This window comes from Temnothorax longispinosus, chromosome 11, assembly GCF_030848805.1.
Source record: "Temnothorax longispinosus isolate EJ_2023e chromosome 11, Tlon_JGU_v1, whole genome shotgun sequence".
Taxonomy (NCBI): Eukaryota; Metazoa; Arthropoda; class Insecta; order Hymenoptera; family Formicidae; genus Temnothorax; species Temnothorax longispinosus.
The window spans coordinates 1662118-1682485 of record NC_092368.1 but is presented as its reverse complement, the minus strand read 5'-3'; the positions used below and the strand labels follow the sequence as shown (position 1 = coordinate 1682485).

At 42.1% G+C, this 20368-nt stretch overlaps 1 protein-coding gene across 3 annotated transcripts; it reads right to left on the bottom strand.

Annotated features, from left to right (window-relative positions):
* Positions 1-744: 744 nt before the first annotated feature.
* Pasilla (RNA-binding protein Nova-1-like protein passilla) lies at positions 745-19630 on the bottom strand. Of its 3 annotated transcripts, XM_071793526.1 has the most exons (6): positions 18633-19630; positions 14703-14849; positions 14463-14620; positions 13771-14122; positions 12837-13291; positions 12627-12766 (listed from the first exon to the last, which is right to left on the bottom strand). In XM_071793526.1, exons 1-6 carry the CDS (start codon positions 18748-18750, stop codon positions 12758-12760), a joined length of 1239 nt encoding a protein of 412 aa, XP_071649627.1. In that variant the 5' UTR covers positions 18751-19630; the 3' UTR covers positions 12627-12757. The 3 variants fall into 3 exon arrangements, with proteins under 3 accessions (XP_071649624.1, XP_071649625.1, XP_071649627.1); XM_071793523.1 differs by having other exon boundaries at positions 745-13291; XM_071793524.1 differs by lacking the exon at positions 18633-19630 and adding an exon at positions 17551-17734 and having other exon boundaries at positions 745-13291.
* Between the last annotated feature and the right edge of the window lie 738 nt (positions 19631-20368).

Sequence of the window (20368 nt, the reverse complement as noted above, 5' to 3'; positions counted from 1 at the left end):
TTTAAGAAAAGCGTATTTTGCAATTTTTAATCATTTACTTTCAACTATTAATTTATACTGGCTCTATTCTTATGGCGTTAAACTCTCGGTTAAACTAGTGACAAATAAAAAAAACATTTTTCAATTTTTTGACATTTCTAAAGGCTTGTAACTCTTTAATCCTCGAAAGTGCTCCTCAGAAACTCTTCAGAGAATCGTGGCTGGGTCATTCTTGATTTTTTATACCTTTGTGATATAAAAAGAGGATAATCCAGAGAATAATCTTTATAAGGTAACGAATATTCACTGAGTCTCGGGTGACTCGGTTCCCGCTAGCCAAGCGTTAAAGATAATCTTGCTGATCTTTGATCCGTTGCGTCATATAAGTATAACACTCTGTAATGTCCCAGGTAGCAGGAAGTTCTAAAAGACGTCTTAAAGACATCAAAGACGTTTAAAAGACGACATAATTTTTCAGACATTCTTTAGATACCTTTTAGAAGCTTCTACTAGCCGGGGTGCATCGTGAAATAAAAAGGATTAACGAAAGCGATTGCAAATAAATGTAGGGAACTTACCAAGTGAGAGCTGCATCAAACGCTTCATCTCCTCGCCGTTCTCCGAAGTTCTCTCTTTAAAAGAATCCGATAAAGCCCGGATCGTGAAGGTCAGAGATGTAACTTCCACGACTCGCGATCTCGACGCGAATCGTTAGGCACACACACGTGCAAAGAGCTCGAAATAAACTGTCTGGGGCTGAGTTAATTATCCGTACAAAAATAGCTTTTTATTTGTTACTTCTTCAGTTTTTACATTACATGTCGTTTCTCTCTTTATCAAAAGCTCGATAATAAGATCGTTCGAAACGGACCGATAATAGCTCGATCGCCGGCTCCTCTCTGCCTTATTTACAGATAATTCGTCGTGTAAAAAGAAATACAATCCTTCGTTTCTTTTTTTTCTTTCTTTACTGACTAGTTAGAATAGCATCTCTCATACGCTCGAGATTGATACGCCTACCGGAATGTAAAGAGGAAGGGAAAAAAAAGGAAAAAATAAAGATACGCGTGTATCAGCTAATTGTCGGCGCGCTCTCCTTCACGAGGTACGCACATTGTGTGTGTATGTGTTATATACAAGAATACAAATGTTCACTCAAATATTAAATATAAAAAATCACGTGTATGCGTGTATACGTGTAATATGTATGTCTGATATGTGCGCCTGCCTTAACGCCCGTCTCGTCGCATTTGGGTGACGGAATGAGACCTTTCGCAAGGGCCGATCGTCACCCACCAACGGGAGGGGGGATTTTTATTTAGAAAAATTTCTAAATAAAATCTGATAATATCAATAATAATTGGATTAGACATAACAACGACGCGCTCCCTTAGAAATATTAATTATCGATAATTCCTGTTTCTCTCTAGAAAAGCGGAACGTCCATATAGAGATCGAAATAACGAAATTCTCTCCCTCTCTCTTCTATTTTTTTCTTTTTGTCGAAATTCGGAGGAGTCATGTCTCGTTCGTTTCGCGAATTTGACGGCGATTTCAAACACGGGATCTCGAACTACGGGATCCTCCAAATTTCCACAAAATTACAAATTGCGCTTCGTTTTCGTTTTCTAGGGCCGAGTATGTATGTGGAAAGGGAGACCAGAGAGATCTTGGTGAATGAGAAACGATGAACGCGTATGACGTGATCATACTGCGACACTGAATGGACCAATGGATGGATGTATGGATGGTGGCCAGGTCATGAAATGAAGAACAACAGAATGCATTTAATGAGCGATTGTTTATTATGCTCTTATTATGGTCACTTGTCATACAGGTAACGATGCTTTCTCAATGAGTGAAAATAGTTAATATATCATGTTTGTCTGTTTGCTTTTTTTCTCTCTCTCCCTCTCTCTCCTTTACTCTTTCTCTTTCTCTCTCTTTTATATATATATATATATATATATATATATATATATATATATATATATATATATATATATATATATAATTATTCAACATTGAATGGAATAAATTGATGATGAAAGAGAATAACAATTTATGGATGCAAATAAATGTGGTTAGAGTGTAAAGTAATAATATTAAGATTAGCCCTTCGGAAAAAAGAAAATGCCTGTGAACTAAATTATACTTCATCGATAACAATAAAGTGGTGCCCAAAGCGGTCACGTCAAGGACAGCAGATAATTGATAAAAAAACTTTCATCGACTAGCGAAAGTGCAAAAGTAAAACGCGTATCGTCGCTCCTTATTTTTGTCTTTCTTTCTTTTTGATCAACAAATAGAGGATTCTCTTTATCGAAGCCTTTACGAGCCGTACGAATATGGGTACCCTGACTCTTGTCCGCTCACTGACAAGATCGTGCCCCCTCGTTTTTTCTTTTTTGCTTTCTTTTGCCCATCGTACAATCTCTTACACACGATTCTTTGCCATATATATAACGCTTCTCCGCATAGTCGTCCGTGGTATCGTCGATCATTCAACGTTATCCGCGACTGGGGAAGGTGGTGGTTCCCCTTCCTCAATTTTGTGGGGGTCCGAATGACAGTTCTCACGTGGAGCGTAATCCGGCAAAGACGATAAAATCGTGCCAAGAGTCACGTGGGGCTGTCGATCCTGCTAATAAATAACAATTGACACAGCACCGACAAGCTCTGACGGTGGCTTCCGTCATAAATAGAGAGGAGAATGCGCCAGCTCTCGTGACTTTTGGTATTACATTTCTCTCTCGCTCGACGAGAGAGCGTGTATCCCTCTTCTCTCAGGATGCTCTTATAGGGTATCGAAACGTGTGATTCACGTCTGAGAACTGTCGGGGTATCTTTTATTAGATCGTATAACAATGCACCGAGAAAGATCGCGCAAAGGTGAAACGACTGTGATTTCACTTGATTTGCGAGATCACTGTAGTCGCGAATAAAACGAAGATCAACCATACCACGGATGCTCTCTCGCCTCACCTCATCGTATATCGACCAGCCGAATTACAATCTTTCGCCTCGCCTTCCCGAGTCCCTGGCTTACTCGTCTAAAGTATATCCGTACCTTCCGTAGAGTTACGATTAATTATTTTTTACTACTTAAAACTTATTGTAAATATCGATAATCTTAGCTCTTTCTTATCTGAATCGCAATACCCTTTTTCTCCCTTCCCTTCTGTGTTTTTTTTTTCTCCACCCTCTCTCTCTCGCGCGGAGGGGCGAGAGACGTATCTCGGAATATTAAAAAATACGCAATTTTGCCCATTGCTCGTAATGCACCGTCGTTCTCGTGTCGTGTCGACAAGAAAAAAGGGGGGAAAAACAAGCCGAATCGTCTGTCGTGTGTATACAATACACAATTGCGGGTTAAAATGTGTGTAATGAGTGACAATGGATTTTTTCCGTCTATAATCGCGTGCGGTGTAAATGAAACTCGGTAAAACGCATGATGAGAAAAACGCGCTGCCATGTGTGTGTGCGTGTGTGTGTGTATGTACGTTTGCTGTGTATGCCTTAAATTACTTTATAGCCGAAGGAATGTAAGGTACAATACTTGATCGTGATTTCACCATCGGTGCGAGACGAAATAAATCTCTCTATGGTACCTTCGCAGCCAGCTGCTCTCTTTCTTCCCCTATATCGCCCTCATATATCTCGATTATATATATTTATGTATATATAATATATATGTATATTATATCATGGAAGATAACACTATTTCTCTCTCTTTCTTTAGTAATTCACCGAGTACGCCGTAATTGCGACGCATGAAAAGACTTATATCATCGCGAAAGTAAAACGCAAACGTGCGTTCTATCCCTCTCTTTCTATCGGTCTGCAAAATCTTCTATTCGCGTGTAAGCATGCACTTTTGACATTATACAATGTGTATGCGTATGTCTGTGTGTGTGTGTGTGTGTGTATATTGTGTGAACGAATCACGAACATGTGGGATGAGAGCACACGCGCACCCACGTGCACTTGCGATTTATAGCAATATACGACTACTTATACTCGACAAGGTACTCAATAGTCTCCTCTTCCTCTCTTTCTCTCTCTCGCTCTCTCTTTCTCCCTCGCTACTTAACGTTATTTAACTGTTTTTCTTTAATTCTCCATTTTTAATCCCCGAGCTGCTATTTGCTATCTCTACCTCAACAACAACGGTCTCACGTCCGAGAGTGTCACTTAATCCTTTCTTTTCTTGGTTTTTTTTCTCATTTTTTTACATTACGCTTACCCAAAAATAATATACCATATTAACAGCCTAACTCTATTAATATTCTCACTTCCGACAAAATAACATTACATACAATTTTTGTACAACCCTCTTAACTATTTCGTAACGAACGCGTTTTAGTTACCGCGGACATTGTAACGCCGTTCCGTTACGTTTTCGATACATAATTTTCTTTTATCTATATATATATATATATGTATATATTATTTTACTTTATTCTCTCTTTTTTATTTCTCAATCAAAGATGGGCTTAGAGCGTTACCCCAGGACGCATGTCCAAAATCGAGACATAAGACGTCATTAAGACGCCTTTTAGACATCATATCACGAGATGTCTTAAAAATGTCTAAGACATCTTGCGTCCCGATTTTGGATATGTGTACTATCGGTACTATCTGAGGTAGCGCGCTTAGCTCAATGTCTTAAATACGTCATTAAGACGTCTTAAAGGTGTCTTAAAGATGCCTTTAAGACGTCTTATGTCCCGATTTTGGACATGGTGCTGTCTGGGACTTCATGAGAATGTCGCTGACAATTAGGAAAACGAAGATATCGTGATATGAGAATTATCTCGAATCGCGTTTAATCGAATGATTTCCGAGTACCTGTGTGATCTTCGATAATATTATCTTTATACTTTCGTACTATATAAATAACTTCGCCTCTGCTATTGTCAATCAATGCGATAGGATGCAATAAATAAACTCTTTTCTTTTTTTTGACGTTCTCTATAGCGATATCTTAGCGTACACATGTCTTAGCGTCATATATATATGTATATACATATAACGTTTTACATTGATTTTCTTGGCTATCGGCAAATATTCGCCCTATTATTTAAACATTTGATTATAGCGAAAGATTGCAAAAAAGTGGCAGTAAACAGTTAGAGGAAACTCTTTACAAAGACAAATGCAACATTTTTTCTGAAGCAATAATTAACCGTGATATATCTCGAACAGCTTACTTGTCTTACGTGCCTGTTTCCTTTTTCTTTAATCCGTTATTGGTCAATCAATATATAGGCCCTCGATCCATCGATACGGACGTCTTTAATATAACTATTTTTTTGCGCCAATGACTTTTAAAACCATCGCGCCTTTATTCGACGATATTGTTGATCTGCCTTGGGGTAAAACTTCCACGATCGATCTTTCTCTCTTCTTTTTCAGCGGTACTCGCGATGATTAATTTCAATCTAATTTGCCAAATTGCTGTGCACGTATATCAATCAATTTAGACACTGTTGCATCTCTAACTTCAATTATTACCGCCAATCAAACGTAGGACGATGCTGAAACAGGGCACTGTGTAAAATAAAATCAGGAAACGCGAACGTGTGACGTATAATAACATTGGAATCAAAGTATCCATTAAATAACAACTCCCTTTAAATTTTCAGTGATCAGTGTATATTTTAATGGAGCATGGGCCGTTACCTTTTCTATATTATTGTTTCTCTTATCTCTTTTTTTTTCCTACAATATTCTTGGCTGCTATAAGAATCACTATTTTCCATGTACTGCAAACTAAGAGTAAGTGTATAATAAAGTGTCTCGTAATATGCTCCATAACGTTATTTAGTATATTAGTGTGAAACAAATGATATATAGTCGGATTTTTTTTTTAGTACGGCCTGCGCGCGTCGCGCAGGATATACATCTTTAACAACACGTTCTACTGTTAAACGTTAACAAGTGTGGTGATCGATGGGTGGCAAGGAAAGGAGTTGGACGGGGAGGAAATCGGGAAGAATTCGATATGGCACTAAAGGGGAGTGGAGTGTGGGTGACACGCAGAAAATTCTATCTTTCTTTTTCTATCATTGGCATAAAACGCGAATGCCGTCGTCTTGCGTCTTTTCACATTCTCCTTTCGTTTCTTTCCTCTCGCGTTTTTCTAGCTCTCTCTCTTTCTCGTCTCGCATCCGGTTTAATGGAGCTTAATGCGAAGTGGAGCGATGAAAAGTACGATGGAACATGATTTTTACGATGTAGCCTAACACACACAGCCAAGTAACGTGACACGCGAGTCACTCTCCGCGCGGCGACGAGTGTCAAATTCAGTTAATAGTTACTGTAACAATAGTCATAATTAGAATTGAGGCGAGTCAATGCAATTCCTACAGTTCCCTGATTACTACGCTACATCTCCACGTTTTTTTTATATACTTATACATATATATATTTTTTTATAAGAGTTAAAATTTAACTTGTCCTTCCTTAATTCGTTCCGCGTATTCCCATATGCACGTGTGCGAGCGTACACGTCTGTTGCAGATACGTAATTATCTTCTTTTCCTCTCTTTCTTTTTTTTTGTCTCGGATAGAGAGTCGATCATTTATTGTTTTAACCTGCTCAAACCTGTAATTTCATAAGAGATTTAAGAAACTAGCTACAGAAACAATCTACGCTTGAACTGTGTTCTGCGGTTACAACTATCGACTGGCGACGCGACGTGTACACGCGCGTTACCCGTCGCGCCGCGGTCCTCTCGCGCTTAGAAGGTTTGCGAACGGAGAAATATATATCTTAAATCTGTAGAAAAACAAAGCGCTGTATGAAAAAATAAAAGACTCTCCTAAAGGGCGGGCGACGACTGCCGGTCTACTGTAACATCGTTCTCTCGCTTAAACAACTCGTAGGTAACATTGACTGGCCGACCAATACTGCTTTTGCCATCTTGTGCAGATGCAGCCGCTGCGACGCCGCGTCGATCGTTTCGGAAAATTCCTCAATGACGCGCGGGCAAAAATTTCGTCCTTTCCGTTCCCATGATCCCAATTGGAATCGAATTTGTCGTGACTGAGTAAACGCCGATTTTCCTCCGAAATGTAGCAAAAATAAGCGAGAAATATTTTTCACGTCTTCTTTCGATGATTGCCATGATCGCGTGATCGTTGAATGAGAAATTTAAAAGGAAATGCTCCGCCGAAAGCAATTTCTCCTTGGAATCGTTGGTTCGGAAAGGACTAAACCACTAAACAATCTCTGTCGCGAATCAATATCGTTGCACGTGATGCGATAATTTTGTCACCAATACATATACATAACGCCCTACTATTATTATACGTACAATATATTGCGGGATGTCGATTGTCGACCTAATATTCGTGACAAAATTATCTTTGCTCCGATATTGGCCGCGCGCGGGGACTGATTTTAACGCAGCTTGAGTTTGCACGCAGAACCGTGCGCTTATTGACGTTTATCGTTAAACACTTCGGTACTGCGTAACATGTCGTAAATACACATATATACACATGCTAATGCACTAACACATATAGACTTACGCCGTTAAGCAATATTGGAAAATTCTGTCGAAAGTGTCACTTCGATAACGGTACTGCAACTTGTATTTCGTTCGTCTGCGGGATATTACGGAGCGTGACAATCCTCAAAAGTGGGTATAAAAACAGCCGTGCCTCGAAAATGCATATTGAAATTTTTCCCTCGCTGTTAATCTCTCGGATCTTTAAAAATATATGTACCAAGCGCTTTGTTTATCTGCGTTTTGAGAATACCAAATCCAATCAGTTGGACTCCTGAGATGTTTCTCGCCAGATTTCTATACCAGATTTTTAATCTTGTAAGATTGCACATCGCGAGGAAACACTTGAGCCGTTATCGAAACAACGACCTCGACGTAACTCTGCAAACTTTTACGCACAATAGTATCGATGTGGTTACTAAAATGTAACAGGCGGTACACTTTAAACCAACGTTACACTAAGAAGAATACTTATGTTAGACTGGCTGATCGCGCTTATGGCCTCTATACTGATCTGTGCTCCTTCCACCTGTGTATTTGATTCTTACCCGGAATATATTCGCAAGGAGATTCGTGTTATCCACGAATTGTACGCATTTTACGTAAAAAGGGAATCGGCTCCGTCCTGATATCCTGTCATCATCCCCCATCGTGAAAAACAATGCGGACGCATCACATTGCGCGCGCAAGATTTCTCTGTAACATGCTTAACCGGGCATGTTAAATTTAATTGTGCGCACTGCTGTTTCCTTCCTCGATCTCTCCTCGCCTCGGCCGAACTTTTTTCGTGTCGTCGCAAGCACTTATCTTTACCTGCGCAAATAAATCCTACAATTTTACATTTTATCAAACGTAGCTCGTTTCATCTTTCATGTACTGGCAGCTGGTATAATATACATTCTCTTTTCAGCTTTCCATCACAGCTAGTCTTATAACACGTAATCTGTTCTACTACGGAATGTTTTAATATCAGAGAAAACCCGTAACCCTATCCTATAGCTTAACGTGGGTGCTACCTACAAGTTGTTCGCCAGAGAGAGACCTCTTCCTCGTTCTCCGCCTAACTTTTTCTCGCTCTCGGGGTATTGCGTTTCTACAAACATGTACGTCATAACTTGTGTCATTTGTACCAACAGGCGATGCATATCACAAAATTAGTGTGCTTCACACTCCGCGCTAACAAAGATACGAGAGGATATCGCCTAACGGCGATTGTTTCTTGCAAGTTTATGTAAGTTGTATCGTTCGAGTAGCGCTAGGATTACTGCATGACTATTGCGAATATACGGCAACGGACGGTAAACGAGATTGGAGACGGTCGAAGACTCGAGATCATCTGAAAGAAGTGGCCGCTCGTGCGACCATTTCCCCAGTGACCAGGAGAATACAGTCGACGAGCGAATCTCGGATAAAAGTCAAAAGGTTCGTCGTCCAATCTCATTCACAACTGGCGTTACAATCGGATGAGACTACACAGCTATTTCTCACAACTTTAACAACGAGAGAATATATAAAACAAAGGTACCGATTCTCAGACGATAGCTTCACAAATTCGACGCATCTGTCTGCGAATAAATATTAGGACGATAAATAACGTACGATCGTGAATATGAAGGACGAATAAATAATATTAAATCTAATAGATAACGTACATATTTGTAGCAGTGGCAATGTAAAAACTGTGTCCTATATAAACATCCGCGAGAGATGAACGACCAATGGCAAATTCGAATGACAAACGCCTCACTTTTCTTTTTCACGCGTTCGACTCTAGTATCGCGCGACAAATTTATGTATATGTACATATAGCAGCATCGTTCGCCCTACCAGCAGTCAGCCAGATAATATTCGTAGCCAACTATAATAGAAGATTTTTTTAACGCGATGAGAATCAGTGATAGCCAATCTAATATGATGACCAGAGAATGCATGACGATGGTTGTATTATTATATGATTAATCAATATGTAATGAAATATATTATGCTGCCGTTAGCGTTAATAGCACGAAGGCCATTAGAACACACTAATCCATAAATTAAATTAACGCTATAATTTATATTTATACTCTCTTAAAATTTTAGAATCGATCTATCTACAGCAACCTAGTTAATTACTTCATATTTCGGTGACTTTTCAATGTATTTGGGCAACACAGTGAAGTTTAATTGATAATAGTTCACATAGAATTTATGGATAAACATAAATCTGTTTCTCCTCTTTGCGGACGCAAATATTTAGTCAACAATCTTTTATAATATCATTCCACGTTTATATATATACACATACACTCACACATATATATATATATATATATATATATATATATATATATATATATACATACATATACACGTTATTTAACGTTTCTTCTGTTTGTAATAATCTATAATATATTTTCCTTCTATATAATATACATGTATATATATATATATATATATATATATATATATATATATATATATATATGAGTGTATATGTATATATATATATATATATACAATATCTCTCTGCATCTTATATTATCATAATTATCCCCGTTATATGCAATATTTATAAATATACAAGTCATTGTTTAAAGAACGGTGGGCCAATGCCTCCAGTTATGAATTAAATGTGTATATATATGCATATATATATGTACTTGTATGTATATATATATATACTCATGAACAGTTATATATTTCATTTAACGCTCTATATAGCTAACATTTCAATAATCATTTTTAACTAAACCCATTATTGATTACTACCTAGCTCGTATCACCCCTTCCTATATTTTTGTAACCTACTCCCACAGAGAAAGAATGATTATAAAAACCTCTCGTAGCGGATATCTCTTCCTTCGTCAAACGACGAAGACGCAATAGATTTATCTGAAAATTTTTTAACCGATCCTAACACATTCAATGACCTATCGGCTCGTTTCTGTATGCGAAAACTTCACGATTCATTAAAATTTCCCGTTTGGCTCGCATTTCGCATAAACAGAGATTTTCCAGCGTTCCATACAAACGCTTCCTTTACCATACAGAACCCAAAAATACGTGATGTGACTAATAAGAGATTTTTCAAGATAATTAAAACGGTCAACAGAAGATTCTCGCCAACGCGTCTACGATCAAATAATCGATATCTCGGGTAAATCATTTAAAATATACGAAATTGCATCGGTAAAAAGTCTCGCGCGTAGCGAGGGGAAATGATCGAAGAAACGCTCATGTACAAATTAAAAGGCTTCCGAAAGGGATTTTAAATAAACGAACATTTACGTCATTTCAAGAAAGCAAACGCCCATACACACTACTTTCTCCTAAAAGGCACGTAATAATAAATTCCAATGTCAAGTCCGATTAAATGAGACTAAAGTAAAATATATATGTGTATATATACATATATATAGATTTTAATCGCAGTCAACTGACGATCGCCTTAAATAGAAGAGGAAATAATTAGACTAAAAGTTCTACATAAATAATGGAACAATTATACATAATTATTATCTGAGAATGTCATCTAATGTGATGCGCAAAAAGTATTGATTATCCTAGTGAACAAATGCTAGCATAGATTTCCATTCCTTAGAAATATACGTTAAAAAGTAACAACATTTGACGTTAAAATCTATATATAACTCTGTATATATATTAATCTCTTCTAAGCGCTACGAAACTTAAATGAGGTTTGTTCTGAGATGAAGACTTAAACGCTTTGGAATTAAGAATATAACTTGGCAATAAGGAGTTATCCGTTATTTTCTTTTATTTAGCTGGGCCAGCCAGCGGCACATTGTAAATATATAAATATATGTTTATATATTATAGAATAGCTCTCACTTTGGATATATATATTAAACTTCCAGCCAAGGTATTTCTGTGTTATACGGGATATTTCGAGAAAGATTTAAAAAATTTCTAAGACTCAAAAATTTCAAGTCTTAAAAGCTTGTAACCTTTCCTTTGTGAAACATCCTGCATATATAAACTCTTTGGTTTTGCCAAGGTATTACTCTATACTTGGTGTGAACGAAGTAAATAATGTATTTTGCAAGAGCGAGAAAAATTCCATTAGTCTAAGTATTTCCTATCTCAAAAGACAATGCAGAATGTTGATCATGGAACCCTTGTCTCAACATTTCAGTTGACCAATCGACTCAGATTGAATCAGATTTTTTAAGTGCCATTTTAACGTTGAGTTCTGTATGAGGTGATTTCTCGATTACGGTGAACGTGTCCCGTAATAAAAACTTGAGGATGCGATTATCCAGACAAAAGTCTGCCCGTTGAGAAGAAGCCGTATTCCCGGATGTAGTGTAGTGGTCGGTGTGGCGTGAACATTTGTATGGCTAAGAGAGATGCCGTAATCGTATATTTCGAATCCGATAACAATTATATAGTGGATTACCTCATTACGGTAATACCCTATAAGACAATAACAACTAGTTATTCGTGGCAACTCTGATGCGGTACGCGCGTGTCGTGTGTGATAAAGCCCCGTAATGTGGTGTATCACAGAACAATCGTAGTAGTTATATATCGTACAACATACATAATATTCATATATGTATATATATCATAATAATCTTAAAAGATAGATAAATGATGACGAGCCATGATGGATGTATGAACGTAAATGATGTGACAATGCAAGCGCTATAGTGACAACGCAGCGCGATAGATGACAACGGGCGGTAAATTGGCGATGGACGAAATATATATATATATATATATATATATACACACACACACACACACACACACACACACACACACACACACACACACACACACACACACACACACACACACACACACACACACACACACACACACACACACACACACACACACACACACATATATATATATATATATGTATGTATATGTATATATATGTATGTATGTCAAAAGTATAAGAGGAGAGAAGAGAACCGCCGTGTTCGGACGTGCTCTCCCTTCTCAGGGTGTGAAGAGGTGAACAACGGAGCTCAATAATGGGGATGAACAAGAGGAGTGCTGTACTTGAAATCAATGGATCATACTGGCGATGGCATTCTGACGCGCTCGCTTCGCCTCCTCTTCACTGATCCTCTGCTCGATCAAGTACTGAGCAGTGTTGATCGCATTGGGATAACCCGTGATAGTCACTATGCGGTTCCTGGTACCAGGGGCGAACATGCCCTTCTTAGAGATTTGTATGTTGGCGCCACTTAGGTGCTGAATCTCAATGAGGGCACGACCACCGGGTCCCAGAATAGCTCCCACTATAACCTCTGCAATTTCTATGTCTACTTTCTTGGTCTCCTTGTTGTTGGCGTCTACCTGTGTAGGACTCTTACTTACAAGTGATAACTGGTTAGTGCCCAGGCCGAACGAATTGTTGTTCAGGTGTATCGCGCTGGCGGCGGTGTTGTTCTGTCGGAACGGATCGAACGGCTCGTACCGATCGAGGGTGTTACGCGGCGTCGGCGAGGTGGACCCGAGCGTAGGCACGGTCCCGATCGGTCCGAACACACCGCCGTTGTTGTTCGAGCCGTTCGCGGTTGTCGTACTGTCCATCGGATTGCCCAAGTAGCTCATACTCGACGGCATCCCAATCCCCATTCCGAGGATATTGTATTTGGCGAGGGTCGCGATCGCGGCGAGTATCTCCGTGGCGGCGGGCTCGGAGAAACCTGTCGTACGTAGATTCAGTTTTATGTGTTCCAGCAGCTGTGTCGTTACCGGTGCCGTGCCGGTGGTGATAGCCGCGCCCAGATTCAGATTAAGACTCAAACCAGCACCGTTCAAGAGACTCACTATAAAAGAAATAGGCAACCACCGTATTTATTAATCACGAACGGCGTAGACAAATATGTTTGTTGTACGTTCAAGCTTGATGGATAATTAAAGCTTGGAAAGACCAGATTTCTTTTCCATGATCACACATATCAATACACGAGTTTTTGTATCGCTTTGTAAGTATGAAAAATAGTGTGATTCATTTATTTAATTAGAAAACAGTTGCAAGTTTCGCAATTTTATTTCATTTTGGCGATTATTTAATCTCTTTAGGAACGAAATTTCAAGTTAGAAAAAAGTCATTTAATTTTTCGTTCCGTTACATTTCATTCAATTTAATTGAAAAAGATTAAGGAGAAGCGCGCACTTACAAGCTTACATCTATGAATATTATTAGACGATAATCTTATAATCGATAATGCTACGCTAACAACACAAATGTATTCGTCGCATGGGGAATGCCTTATCTGCATTATTAAAAGACTCGTTAACTAACCTGTATTTAGACCAGCTGTAGATGTATACGTGGGAGTGCTTGTGGGAGCTTGAGCGTACGGGCTGCCTGTAGGATTGTAGTTGGCAACGGGACCACTTACATCCGCGTAACTGACATTAAGACAGGTTCCGCTTTGCGGATCATCCGCCACTTTCGCTAAGATCATGTGTAACGCCCTATGATTATTTTCTTTCTCACCAATCACCGTTATACATCGCTCCTGAAGGGACAAGTCCTTAGCCTTCTGACTGATCTGAACGTATGAGCCAGATTCTTCTTTAATTTGTTTAATGTAATTCCCAGCTTTTCCTATTATCATCCCCGCAGTGCTATTAGGCACTAAAATTTTGACCTGAAATAGCAGACTCGTGTCATTCGCGCGTGTAAAATTTGTATTTCGTACTTTTTTGAGTGATTATTAGTCTATCACTGTCTTTTCACAAAGAAATATACTGATAACGTAATAGCAAATTCGCATTATTAGAATTTAGAAAATTCTAAATATATAATCCCTGGAAAAAATTAATCTATTCCAAAGTCTGTAATTATTATACTATTTTTATATCAAGAGCAATTTTTAGTATTGTCACTCACTAATAAAAAATTCGTATTCTTTTAAAAAGAATATCCCGCGAAATGTCTTAATAGAATTATGAAAAGAATTTTACGATAAAAATATTTCAATCTTATACCTGCTTGTCCCTCTCCGCAGTGGCTTTACCAGAGTCGAAGTCAACCGTAGTCTTCGAAGTAAGATCAGGCTTCTCGCGTATTTTGTCCATGATAAACTCCATGACCTCCATAATAGCGTCTACGGTGCCTGTGATGAGGCATACCCTCTCGGTAGTTCCTGTAATAGACAAACGAAACGGTAATTAACGGATGAGCGCAGTCGCGAAAACGCGCAAAACGTTGCGAAATGTGACGCATACCAGGATAAAAATCATGCGATTTAGACATCTTCACCCTTGCCCCTGTATCCTTTTGAAGTTGAGCAATTGTATCTCCACCTTTCCCGATAATGGCCCCGGCCGCCACGCCGGGGACCAACACTTTGAGGTGATACGTTCCATCTCCCCCTGCAAAATCAGAGCAAACCGTTTTCTTAATCGCGTCTTATAATAGATATGCAATGAATATCGTTATATGCAGAGTATACCGGAATTCGCGCGCGTGGAGTTCGATTCTTTGTGCCACAAAGAACAACTTGTTCCCATGGTAAAATTACGTTTGAACAATGGTTCTTAAATTACTACAATTTGAAGTTAACGGATGAGCACTCTAGGCTCTGAAAGAGGCGCGCGTGTATCTTACTATTTCTCGAAACTATTTCACAACTATGCACACGATGTCTAATCGTTATTTCGAATAATTTAATAAGAGAACATTTTCTAACTGGTATTATCAAGCAATGGGTAAAAGTAAAATAAATGGTTTAGGTAATGCGAAAATAATTTTAAAATGTTGTTTACATTCCGAGTATACACTTTAAAACATTTAATTGGCTTTCTTCAAAGTTGCACAATATCTTTGAAATAGATCAAAATTATTCATATATTATCTGTTCTATTTTATTTTATTTTCAGAACATTGACACTATATTGCATCATGCGTAACTTGGAGCGCTCGTTCATTAGCTTCAAATGGCTCTCATTTAAAAACTAATATTCAAAGGTAATTTCAGACAAAAAATTTGCTTTTACCACAGAGAATCGTACTGTATATTTTGTGTGCGAATTCCTTGCATATTATGCGGCGAAATATGAATAAAGGCACGTATCTCGCAATCGATATAAGAATCGAGAATACAAGAGAGGAAATGATTATTTAAATATGTAATACATAAGTCAAACAAAAAAATTTCCACTTTATTGTTTTGTAATCGATTGATTTGCGCGAAGTATACCGAAACTTGTCAATCTTGTTCTTAAGGGGTAAAATTCTGATAAATTCAACTCCTTGATGAAAGGGTAGTTACCTCTTCAAAAATCTTAAGTAGCAATAAAAATCAAGTGACATGTTTTAAAGGTCCCTTAATTGGATCCTATTGCCATTTAAGATTTTTAAAAGAGCAGCTATTCTAATCAAGAAAATGAGCAGCACGGTTTAATTTTATACATAATTATACATTTCCCTTAATTTTGCACAAATCAATCAATTAAAAAAAAATGAAGTAAAAATTTTTCGTTGGCTTATCCTTATCCTGTATATGTATATTTGAAATATACATAATATATAAGATAAATAATTTAAAAAAATGTATATATATACATATATATATACACAGAATAATTCATAAAATGATATATTTTTCAAAATCCTCTATTTCTTCCTTGAAAACTAATTAAAAACTAAATTCGAAAGAATCATTGACGCAGGGCAAAATGAGGTCATCTGTCAAAAGCTCTATTCCTTATCTCAAAGCATTGTCGACGTATATACATTTTACGAAAATAGATGTATAATAATTTTCTCGAAATCATATTCATTCCCGCATGCAATCGATCTGTCTTTTCGCTCCATCCCTGAAAGCCGCGCGCTATTGCAACACGAAAAGTGGTGGGTCGTCGTGTTGCCTAGCGAGTCGGGCAAACACCTGACTCTCGTTGGCCCGAAGACGTGAGATCGTGCCCGAGATCGATCTCTCCGCTCGATTCCGAAAATCGGAATTTCCCGACCGCGATATATCCGCGGCGTAAGTCCCGCGATCTTTTGACTCGCGTTCGCGAACGGGAACCGATCGAAAACGATTGAGGAAACTTCAGGAAATCGAAGCTGGATGACGTCGACGACGTTGGCCAATCCGGTGACGATGCGCAAACAAGAAACAAAAAGAATGTCCAGCTCCGCAAAAACAAACTTGTTTAATTAACGATTATCGTTCTGCATTGAGCATCGAGAAGATCGAGACGTTCTCAGATAAATCGGTTTATGTAACACTACGAAAAAATGCATCGACGAAAATTATAAAAAAAAAGTTTGCGCGCACATCGGGGACCGATTAAGGAGATCGAACATGGATAAGGCTTATCGTACGATTGCACCGGTGATTTTGATTAGGTAACCTCGCTCGGGAAAACTCGCTCTTTATAAAATTTTTTATCGCATACATATATCTCTCCGGATGGTAAGCCTGGTTATGTCATAGAGAGAAAAACGAGTTCGATCACGATGGCGATGATCTCAGTTAATCCGAGATCTAGTTTCGCTGGAGGAGCGCCTTTTAAACCCGCAATCCCGTCACACGACTAGAGAAAAAAAAAGAAAGAGAGACAGAGAGAAAAAGAGCGAATGAGTGCATCTCGCTTAAGAATGAAAAGAGAGACAATCACGGTAAAAAAAACGACGGTCGACTCCGACGTCGGATGGATTTCAAGCGTCACGTCACGACAAAAGGCCTATCGACGTGGCCTAACCGAGTTCCGGGGAAGAGCGTCTCGGTTAACCAACTTCACTTCGTTCGGAGGCTCTCTTTTTTTTTTGTTTCGATCAACGAACGCGGTGGTCGAACAATAACCGAGATCGATGGCGATCGGAGCGAAAGGGACGACGCGCAGCAGGAAGTCGAACGGTGCGGAAGGCAAACAGCTGTTTGACAGATGGAGGGCCCTGCGCGCTGAAGCTCGGCTCGGCTCGGCCTCGCTCGCTCGCTCGCTCGCTCGTTCGCTAGCTGGCTGGCTGGCCCGGCGACCTTGACCCGTCAACCTCCTCGGAGAGGAGGCGGTGGCGGCGGCGGGACGCGAGGTGGGCGATGCGTGCGTGCGTGACAAACTCACTCACCGATGCGCCACATCCTAGTGGGCGCCGTCGTTCTGCGCGCGGATGGCAGCGGCGGTGGCGGCTTCTCGACGACGACGACGGCAACGATGACGACGACGACGACGACGACGACGTTGGTCGCGATCGTGGCACCGCGTTACGGAGCGCGGAGCGCTGTGACAGGCGCGCACGTACAATGCACGGAACGACGGATGACGACGACGACGATGACGACGACGATGATGACGAGGACGTAGCGGCGCGGCGGGAACGTGCGCCGCTATTTCCACGATGCTTGCGCGACAAAGTTGCAGAGTCACCGTAGGAGCAGCCACCGTCGTGGAAGCGGTTCTCCATTAACGATGTCCCACAGGCACGACCGCCCACACGTAGCCGAGGGAGAGCGAGAGCGAGAGCGAGAGAGAGAGGGACGGAGGAAGTGTGGAGGATGTCGCGCGGATGGAACGTCAAAATTCAAAACACCGTGTTTCCCGCTGATCCGGCGGCTCGCCGTCGAACTTGGACGTGTCCCACGCGCGCGACTCCGTAGATCGGAGAAGATGGAATACACCGATAAAGTGAGGATAAAGAGGAAGAGAGAGAGAGAGAGAGAGAGAGAGAGAGAGAGAGAGAGAGAGAGAGAGGAAAAAGAAAAACGGGGCGACGAGGCAGGCGGAAGGAGACGTGGCACGAGCGAGGATGCGCGGGGCGGGGCGAGGCGCTGTGCACCGTGTTCGTGATACATGTACGAGAAGCCGATCTGCCGACGGGAGCCCCTGCGAAGTGGGAAACGAAAGGGAACGGATCCGCCGTGTCAACAGAGCGGTAAAGACGGGATTGTCAAAGGCGCGTGCGAAAGGCGAGTAAAGAGAAAGAGAAAGAGATAAAGAGAGAGGGGGAGGGAGAGACAGAGAGACCGAGGGAAGAAAAGGGACGGACGTTACATGTAGTCGGTTATGCGAACGGTGCGCGAGTATGTGTGAGAGGAGACACCAGGCTCCGATGACGACGACGACACGTCGAGCGCGAGCGAGCGAGCGAGCGAGCGAAATCGCCGGCGGCGATGTTGACGCGCGGCGTCGATGACGACCGATCGGAAATACCTGATCCGTAGTGCGACCTCTTGGTCGCGCCGTTCTCCGCGTCGCAGTCGAGCGGCCGCTTTCTGGAGTCCGCAATCTCCGGGGAGGGACACGTCTCCATTCCTGAATCGGCGGCCATCTTGGTTCGCTCGTTTGCGCGCACGTAACCCACACACACTCGACCTACACGCGCGCGCGCGCGCGCGCACACCACACACACACGCACGCACGCACACTACGCGTGTGCGCGCGCGGGCACGACGCACACGGCCGTGGAGATTACGGGGAGAGAACAGACGGCGCACAGCGCACACCAGCGGCACGCGGCACACACAGTCAAGGCGGATGGATGTCGCTCCTCGCGGGGGACGCGCACCCTCTCTCTCTCTCGCTCTTCTTGCCTCCTGATTGGAGGAGGGGAGAGCCCGCGCGGCGAGGGGAAGGGAAGAGAGAGAGAGAGAGAGAAAAAGAGGAAAAACGGTGCGGACGGGCGCGCGCGAGCGGGACGAGCGATAGTGGAGCGATGCGCTGGAGGAGGCGGAGAGCAGACGATGCTCGCTTCGCGGGGGAAAGGCAAGTGTCGTGTCCGAGAATGAGGTGCCAGGCGCGACGTTCTCAGACGCACGCACGCACGAACGAATGAACCAGGAAAAGAGGGAGGAAAAAGGAGAAGGAGGTGACAGTGGCGGCGGGCACACGCGTCAGAAGAAGGCCCCCGCGCCACGGAGATGTACACGAGCGCGCACGTACGGACGAACGAACGAACGTGCGAGCGAGCAAATGAATGACACACGCGCTCGCGGGTGCCGCGTCTCACTGGCGACTGCTCGCGGCTCCCTTGCCAACCAGCTGGTTGATCCTCGCGCAACTCGGTGTGCCATCGCACACGTACACCTCCTCTCTGGGTCTCTTCGCCGCGTCTCCGTCTAGCCCGCGGTTGACCTACCGCCTACCGCTACTCCGCCTCCGTCTCTCTCTCTCTCCCTCTCGTGCGCGCGCAATTTCTCTATTCGTCTCTCTCTCTCTCTCTCTCTCTCTCTCTCTCTCCCACCTTCGTCCTCAGCGCGGGCTCCGTTCGGCAGCAGTGGCGGAGCGAGCCGAATGCAGCCGCGGGCACCGCCGTCCACCCCCTCTCGCCGCCCCTCGGAAAAGTTCGACCGACCGACCGACTGATCGGACGGATGCTTCCGGGACGCCGGGACCCTTCGGAGTCCCACGGAACCGCGGCGGATGGTGCGCGCCGCTACACAGTTACGTAAGCCCTGTCGCGGGGGATATAACGGACGTAATAACCCGCTCTCTCTGGCGCGTTGCGTCGTCCTGCGCAGGCTGCGCGCCGTTTGCGACGCGCGCGCTTTTCAGATCGAATTTACGGCACAGCCGTCACCACCGCGCGGAGTGACGTTTGCCGCGTTCGGCCGCTTTTTAATTATTATTATCGGACGACCGGCGGAATTGCCCCTGCGATTTTCGCTCACCTTCACGCGCGCGCACGTTACATACGTGCACTCGCTCGCACTCCGAATTATAGTACGTCAATTTTGAAGCGAAAACAAAACTTTGGATGTTATATTTTCGTATAGACCGCGATTGAAGCGATATCTCGGGCGTACTCTCCGATCGCACATCCGCGACGCACTTCTCTCCGTTGGATGTTGGGAGCGTGCACGGTGCGTCGCGAATTTTGCGCTGTGCTTCCCGCGCGCGCGAGACGAGCAATCTTCGGCGACCTTTGCGCCTTTTTTAAAGCGCGATAG